General features: G+C 36.9%; 1 protein-coding gene across 1 annotated transcript; it reads left to right on the top strand.

The window, feature by feature from the left end:
• Window positions 1-179: 179 nt before the first annotated feature.
• On the top strand, window positions 180-8,207 carry dbf4 (DBF4-CDC7 kinase regulatory subunit). The gene is made up of 13 exons (XM_067601512.1): window positions 180-643; window positions 827-955; window positions 1,470-1,639; window positions 2,770-2,973; window positions 3,166-3,216; window positions 3,325-3,394; window positions 3,522-3,598; window positions 3,733-3,778; window positions 4,064-4,109; window positions 4,207-4,332; window positions 4,941-5,055; window positions 5,696-5,811; window positions 6,000-8,207. The coding sequence occupies exons 2-13, from the start codon at window positions 895-897 to the stop codon at window positions 6,835-6,837; spliced, it is 1,920 nt and encodes a 639-aa protein (XP_067457613.1). The 5' UTR covers window positions 180-643; window positions 827-894; the 3' UTR covers window positions 6,838-8,207.
• The last annotated feature ends 683 nt before the right edge of the window (window positions 8,208-8,890 follow it).

Here is an 8,890-nt window from a genome sequence, read left to right as displayed (position 1 = left end):
TATTTGAATTTCAGGTTACACTTGAATGCGATAAATGCTAGAATTAAATGTACACATATAGTCATGGAATATTTCTCTTAATAAAAGAATGTCATACATTAAATAACATTTAACTTATTTTATTTATTTTATAGCAACGTAGAAACATCACATTCAAACACAAAGGGGCGTTTACCTATTTCCGGTGTTGCCAGGTTTTGTTTCAGTAAAGCCTCACTACTGTTCAGTTTCTCGGAAGCACGAAGAGGACAATAATAGGGCTAGTCATTGAATACCAGAGTATGTTAAAGACTAAAAGACTGAATGTACGAATGTGATGATAAAACTGCTGTAAGCGAAAGTCGGGAACCTTTTGAAACGTTTAGTGGTTACATGTCCAGAAAGTGTCAAACATGGCAACCTAGACTTTCTTCACCATTGTATTTGAAGCGGGAACGGGAGGTCCTACGAAATACCGAAGTTAAAAGTTTATTACATCGGACTAAACTGTTGCAAAAGCCGCTTACCAGCTGGCAGCCAGTTAACAAACATGCGAATATAGTTGTGGAGCCATCTAAGTTAAATACAAAGGAACAAAACTTTAGCAAAGCAGCTAAGTTAACCGACAAAGCTCTAACGTCCGCTAAGGAAATGAGACTGAACGGTAAGTCACCATTTAAATGTTACTGTCAGTTAACCGTTTAAATATCTGCGGAACAGTAAACGCCCAATATTAGCTAACTAACGTTACACTCTTCGTCCAATACTATCGATACTGTTATTTTTGTTTCAGTCTTTGTTTTCTTAACAGCTATTTTGTAAATACTTTTTCTTTATTTACACACAGCGGACAGACATGGACTGACTGGGGTATGTTGACTCAAGACAAGAAGGCAAGAAAAAACTATTTTCTCAATGAAAGAGAATAAAATGAAGCCAAAACGCATCCAGAGGCATACCGGACCCAGCTGGCAAGGTAATGTTATTGTTTATTTCATTGTTATACCAACAGGGTATTTGTTATTATCAATCCTCAGCTACAGGCTACACTAATGAATAAAGGAAGCTTTATTGATCCTTACAAATTCACTTGTTACAGCCGCTCAAAATTACTACTAACTAACAAATTAATCGACTAATCATTGTAGGTCTAATACAATATTAAGCCAACAGAGTAGGGTACTTTATGTGTAATTTTAAATGTAATAGGTTTAACAGTTTCTGTGTAAAAGTGAATCAATTTATAAAGAGTTTAACGTTTCTTATTTTAACCAGCAGCTGAAAAAAACATAAGCAATTGATGAAAAGCAGTCAACTATTTGCATTGCAGAAGCCTTATCTATTGAAAGTTGTGCATTTGACTTGATAAACGACTAATTAATCAGATAGTAAAATGAATGGATTAATGTGCTGTTGATGAGCAAGTAGATTAACCCCTGGAATTGATCATCTCTCATTCTCATTCTGTGACTTTATTGATTGTCTTTCAGGAAAAGGTGGCACTAGTGGCGACAAGACAACACTGTCCCAGGCGACGGCAGCAGTGCGTGTCCACCATCAGTCCCAAGTCAAACCTTTTGCTGGGAAAGTATTTTACCTTGACCTGCCATCAAACAGGATAGTAGAGAAACTGGAGAGCGACATCAAAGAGCTCGGAGGGGTGAGACAAAAACTGGTTCTTTTTTTGCCTGGCAGAAGCTTAAAATCATTGTCATTTCTCATGTGACAAAACACATCTATGATTAAGACATTTAGTTTGGAGACAATTATTCATAACAAACAATGTTGTCATAATTTTTGCTCACTAATTTTTGCTTAGCCCTGCAGATTTCATCAGGCTTAACCTCCCCCATTGCTTTCTTATTTCCATTTGATATCTGACTCTTTTGTTTCCTAGCATTGTGTTATGTTATGTAGAGGCTGCCATAAACAAGCTCTTGAACTATGCTGATTCTCTATCTTCATTATGATATAGAATAAAACGGCTGGGTATTGTTTGAAATTTTACAATATTGGTGCCAATACGATATCTGAGTTTTAGTACTGATACCTTAGTTTTGGTACCTTATTTTATCAAATAAAATGTAATTCTCCATTTGACAAAACAAGCGTTAAATGTTTGCACAAAACACAAGCAGCCCTACAAGAACTTTGCCTGCATAAAATAGTCTAAAATTTCTATACAAATCTGAAACTATCTGATTAAAGAATAAGTAAAGATTATACATCTTACTAGACATCCAATGCCAGCTTTTTGTACATGACAGTTATTCTCTATGCTATGGACTAGGGCTGGTACTAACGATTATTGTCATTATTAATGATCTTTTCTCGATTAATCAATTAGTTGTTTGGTCCATAAACTGTCAGAAAATTGTATAAAATGTTGACCGCTGTTTCCCAGAGGCCAAGCATACATCCTCAAAATTGTTGTTTTTTCCCGACCAACAGTCCACAATCCAAAGATATTCAGTTTATTATCTTAGAGGACTAAAGAAACCAGAAAATATTCACATTTGAGAAGCCGGAACAAGAGAATTTGGACGTTCTTTTTCTTAAAAAATGATTAATAGATATCAAAATAGTTGGCGTTTAATTTAATAGTTGGCAACTAATTGATTAATCGACTAATTGTTGCAGCTCTACAATGGACACATTTTGTTTAGTATCAAAAATGGATTTAGGTTGGATATCCAGACTGTTAACATACTTTATACTATCATACTACCATAAAGGTCTCTGTGACTTTCCCATAAACCTCATCTAATTTTTCTTTTTTCTGCCATCCAGACTGTTGAGAAGTTCTTCAGCAAGGAAATAAAGTATCTGGTATCCAACAAGAGGGAAGCTAGATATGTGCAGTGCCTCAGGCAGGACTCGCCGGTCCCCAGTCCAGAATCCGGACAGAGTTCACCTCACCCTCGCTCAAACCCTCACCGGCCTGGGAGCCACGGGGACAACATCAAAAGCCGGTCTCAGGGCCAAACAGACACAGTGAGTTCACTTTCATTGTTTCATTAACCATGATGCAGATGATCTTTTTAGGTCTTGCCAATGCTCTTTCATTTCTAGATCATTTTACTAGTGATTCATATCATAAATGTTCATGAAATTATTTTGATTCTTCTTTGCCAGCTGTTTTTTGAGAGAATGTCCTTTTATATTTTTGATTGTTTTACTTTACAGTTTGTCACAAGCCGGGGGAAGTCTTTGGTGGAGAGAGTGGTGAAAGAGCAGGTTTGTTAAGTCAACACTAATGAGTTTACTAAGGCACTCCGCATTTAAATGGTATTCTTTAAAGACCCCTTTGCTTTTCTGTGCTAATAGACACTTGTTTGTTTTTAGGAGAGGGTACAAATGAACAAGATCCTGTCAAATGCTTTGGAGTGGGGTGTGAAAATTCTCTACATAGATGGTATGTTTCCATTTTGCTAAAATACATCAGCTATTATTTGCACTGTGTGACTTTGTTCTGTGTACGAGATGGTGCTAATTTTGTTTTGACCTAGTTTCTTTTTTAAAAAACTATATGGTGCTTGCAGATGTAATGGCATATGTTCAGAAGAAAAAAAAGACCATTAGCGGCGAGTGTCCTGTCACCACTGCTGTCAAATCAAATGTAAGTTTACAAGTCCAAAATCTTTAACATCTTTTGTGTAAAAATGTTAGATTTTGGGGATTATTATCTTAACCATTATTGATTTAACATTATTATATTGTGTTTTTTAATACTTATTTTACTCTTCTTTACAGGTCAAAACTGAGCCAGCAACAAAGCAAGGCTTTCAGAAATGCAAAGGTAACGATCTTGTATAGGAGCTGCAATAACTACACAGTCAGTTTTTTATTTCCAGGCATAAATGTTGTCTACTGTTCTTGATGCTTTGTCTACGCGCCCTAGTAGTCGAATGGTTACTGTGCATGACATATGACTGTAATGTCCCTGGTTCGACTCCAGTCAGGGACCTTTGTCCTACCATACCATATCGTACCATCTCTCTCCCCTTGTTTCATGTATGCTACTCCACGGCCCACTATCCAATGAAGGCAAAAATGTATAATGTTTTGTTTTGTTTTTTTGCAGGAGGCCGCATCAGTAAACCATTTGTCAAGGTTGAAGATTCAAGCAGGTAAGAGACAGTATAAAAGAGGCTGATGTCCACTTACTGTCTTTAAATTATTTATATTCATAGACTATAATATGGATGTTTCTTTCCCTCTCCTCAGACACTACCGTCCAATCTACCTCAACATGTCAAACATGCCTGAGTTAAACCTGAAGACGGTTCCTCCCTGCAGTCCCTTCTGTTTCGAGGATAAAGATCATCCAGGGAACAGACAGCGGGGATACAGGTATGGTGGCTCTCTCTGCTTTGCCTTGTGGATAATACATTATGTCACACTTATACAAGGGCTGCTTAAAACAAAAAATAACTCTTCTTCTACCTCAAAAATGTCACACATTTTAACCCCTGGAATATCCCACCTAACCTTCCTCTTAAGGAGCTTCAAAATTAGTTCAACTAACTAAAATCTCCAAATTTTTTAATTATTAAAAAAAAAAACTGCATCTGTTATTCTTTTCATGATATCTGTTCTCAATTAATGGTGTTGTCTTGTTTTTAATTCACATCTTGTGGTGAGATAACTAACTTACTAACACATTTTTTCCACACTGTTCAAAAACAATGTATTCTTCGTAAATGACTGTGCTTTGTTTGATTTTATACACATTAATCTCTAATTCAGTCTGACATATTTGGTATCTCATGAAATGTCGGGTTCTTGAGTAGAATTTAAAGTTCTGTGGGTTCGAAAAGCACTTGTCTACACAATTTGAGCTGGTATTGCCGCCGAAGGGTCCATGGTTCATCGAGCTTGAATGGAAATTTGAAATGCAAACTGTTTTCATCTCGGTTTTGATTTTATTTGTTCCACCTCCTGGGTTCCTCCGATAACAGAGGCGCGAAAGCCTCAGCCAGTGAAGAGAGAGCACACGGCCGAAAGAAGAACAAAGACAAGAAACGAGGCGGCTACTGCGAGTGCTGCATGATCAAATATGAAAACCTGACAACAGTAAGTTTTCATATTTGTAGGTGTGAAAACTGTAAATACAGTACTGTGCCTATAATACAATAATCTATGGCAAAAGTACCATATGTGATTCATATTATGTCTATTTAAACAAGAAAACTACAGAGCTTTCTAACATATTAAATAATTAGTCTCTTTATAGGTGTCCTCATTTATTTTGAAAGACTAGACAGGAGGCTTTTCAATTTACCATAATAGTAATTTTGATCCCAGCACAATTAAAAATTAGAACAAGTTAACAAAGAATTGATGTTCTGATATTAAACTAATGTTTTAAATGTGTGAAAGGTAAACTGAGTCATACAAATCAAAAAAAACTAGAAAAGCACCAAGCGTGTCTCTCAGCGTCTGTTTCTTGAGTTTGACACAAGCTGAACATGATGCCTGATAAACTCGGTGTTTAAATTTAATCATGAAAATGTTGCTCATGGTGAATGTTGTCTGATTTTATTTATTTGCTGTGAACAGTTTAACATGTGGCAGAAGGTTACATAAGGGAGAATATTTTTCTATAGCAGCTTGTGTGGTGGAGAAAATGGTGTGGTCTCTGGCCTCCACTTGACAGCTGTTATTGTCAATAATTTAACTGTTTTTGTTTTATTTTTATTTTTTTTTTATTCAGCATCTAAAGAGTGATCGTCACAAGGCGTTCTCCAAGAGTAAGGAGTACTTTGTGGTGGACAGACTGGTTTCAACCATGCACTGCAACTTCATCCACATCAAAAGTAAAGATAAAAGGTAATTTTACAAAGTTCTTGTTTTTATTCCTTTGAAACCTCTGATATAAGTACATCTTCACAATAAAATAAATACATATAAATCTAATGTTTCTTCACCAAAATTGTTTTGTATCGTGATCTATTATCACTTTTTTCCAGCTTTCTACTCCACTCAACTCATCACATATTTTTCTTTGTTCCCATTAGACCAAAGTGCAGTGTTTCCTCTGTTCTGATTGCTCCTGGACCATGTGGGAAAACTGAGCTAAGGCACAGGGGAGATCTCGATACCACAGAGACTATTAAAGAGGAGCAACACCAAACTGTCGACGGACGACATGGGGAATCTTATTCAGGACACGCTTTAAAAATCAGTTCACTTCCTGGTTCTGCTCCTCTGATTCAGAGAGAGAACGACAGGAGCAACGTTTACACTTCGTCAGACAGATCCAAGCACAAATCTCTTGCACATAAACAACTGAGCAGACAGAATTCTTTGACTTCTTGCACTCAAAAAGCTGAGCAGTCTGACATTCCTCAGGAAAAGATGGAAACAGCTCCCTCTAGAGGTGAATGTTTTGCCTCTTTTCCCTCCAGAGTCACTCAGATTGACCCAGAGAGCCAAATATCTCAAACAGACATGAACAGCCCAACCTCACACTCTCATAATATTAACGGACAGAACGAATTACCCTTAGGATGCCTTAATGATACGACAAATCAACAAGAACAGTCTGATAAGAACAAGGATTCTTTACCGTTAGAGGCTTTCCAGGAGGGAAACATATTCTCTGAGAAAATGACCGGAAACAACCTCTCAGAGAGCGAAGGAAGAAGCCTTCCCACGCAAAGCTGCTCTCCAGTCCGGAAAATACAGAGGAGGGTGAGAGTCTATAAACGCAAAAGACGGAAATTGGACACACATGTTATGTGTCAAGAAAGTGAAAAACCAAATGACATTCGTGATGACTCCATGCTGAAGCTTTGGGAGCTTTTCCAGTCAAGTGATGACATGGACATTGAGTTTCTGGGGTTTGAGGACTAGGAAGAAACTGAAAGGATAAACTGGATCATTATTGTCTTTCCAACACTTTAACCAAGCCGAGACAGAATGAACCACATTGGCTTATTTGAGATGTAAGGCAGCTGTTCTGTTTATGTGCTGTAGCTTTTTGTTTACAGCATAGAACAAGATGTAAAACTTGAATATATGTCAACATTATAATTATCATTACAGTGGCTATAAAATGTACACTTTATGACATTTTGCACTTTTTCCACGTTGTAAAATTTAGTAGAAAATTTAACAATTTTATTTGGCCTTTTTAAGTATGAACTCAACACAAAGAACCATCAAAATGGAGTGAAAATTTATTCAAAACTATAATATCAACAATACTGTAAAATTAATGTACAAAATTTGGAGTCTTGTACAATTTCGGCTGTCTCAAAGCTTTAAAATCCCTCTTTAACTCATCCTCTCTTTACCTATTTTCTTTGTGATAAAATTTGTTTCCATAACATGTACATTCAGTCTAAATAGAAATATCCACTATTTACTTTAGATTGTCTCAAGGCTGAAATCAACGTAGCATTTATTCTGACGTGTTACACAGAAGAAATTGTGAACACTTTTTTGTCTTAACTGATGTAATTTACAGCAGAAATTAATGTAAAAATGCACAGTAAGTTCAGCCTTTAAAGTTTGAACATGCAACAGTTAATGCACATCGGTTCAAGGGAAAACGTTCTTTGAGACTGTGAACTGGGATAAAATCCTGCCCATAGATGATACTGCTGTATTGATCTATTGGATCTTCAATCTGACAATACCAACAAAATATATTTTTAAACAAATGAGTAAAATGTCACAGGGTTCAACACATTTTATTGCCACTAAAACTGTTTTGTTTACATTGTTGTTCACAGTCTCAGCACGCCGTCTTTTCACAAAACTGGATTTTTTTCATTTAAAGCTGTCTGATGAAAAAAGCTGCAGCAGTGACAACATACACATTAATCTAAGGGAGGTAGTATCTTGTATCTTCCCAGACTTTGTAAACTGATTGTATTTGTACTATAAAATACATCTTTAGGTCGCAAATTTATTTTCATTTGACCTGCGGGTTGGATGTGTGGTACTTGACATTATTTGTGACATTTTAGGATTCTTCTTAAGTGCTGCACTTTTCAGGACCTGCCCTCATGTGCTTTTTCTGATGCATTAGTTCAGCCTCTCCCGTTTCCCTGCATTTAGTGCATTAGCATAGTGCCCTTGTTCTCCTGCACTGCTCGCAAATGGATGTACTGGGTCAAATGGGAGGCTGTGCCACTGGCATTAAGAAAAAGACACGAGCAACCATGTGTTCAACGGTACAAGAACAGCAATGCTGCAAATAAAAAGGCTAAAACCAATACTGAGTGCAAACGTTATCGTTGTTCTTGCCCCTCTCATACTGATTAGAACCTGCAGCCACTGGGCTTTATGATCATACTGCACAAACTGAGAAAATACCTCTTACATACTACACCTGCCAACCATGAACACACTAAAGATATATTCTAACTTAAAGACTGGTTTGTCCATCCACCTACTGATCAATACCTGCTTATCTTGCATTGGATCGCAGGGTGTGAGAGGTGTCACACCCTCTGGACAGGTCTCCAGTCTGTCACAGGGCTAATACATAAGGACAGACAACCATTCACACTCACATGCACACCTACAGAAGGTATTTAGAGCCTAAGATTCATGTTTTCAGGCTGTAACACCAGAAGGAAACCCATACAGACACAAAGAGAAAATCAAAACTCCGCACAGAAATGCTCACTGTTATAAATGTTAGTGACTCTTACTCATATTTGTCTACACACCAACTTCTTAAAAACACAAAAATGTGAGTTAATTTCCCCTTTTTACAGTTGTGATTTAAAATAGGATGTTTTGAACAAACAAATGGAAAAAAACAAACAAAAAGACAGCGCGCCTGTTATGACATTAACTGGCCCTAAAATATTCAGACTTTATGTAACATTGTGCCAGATTGTGTTGAACTCTCGCCCCTGAGCCATATCAGCTCCTTGAGTAAACAATCATT

The sequence above is a fragment of the Thunnus thynnus genome, chromosome 10 (genome assembly GCF_963924715.1).
Source record: "Thunnus thynnus chromosome 10, fThuThy2.1, whole genome shotgun sequence".
In the NCBI taxonomy this organism is placed as follows: domain Eukaryota; kingdom Metazoa; phylum Chordata; class Actinopteri; order Scombriformes; family Scombridae; genus Thunnus; species Thunnus thynnus.
This window is presented reverse-complemented; position numbering and strand designations above follow the sequence as displayed.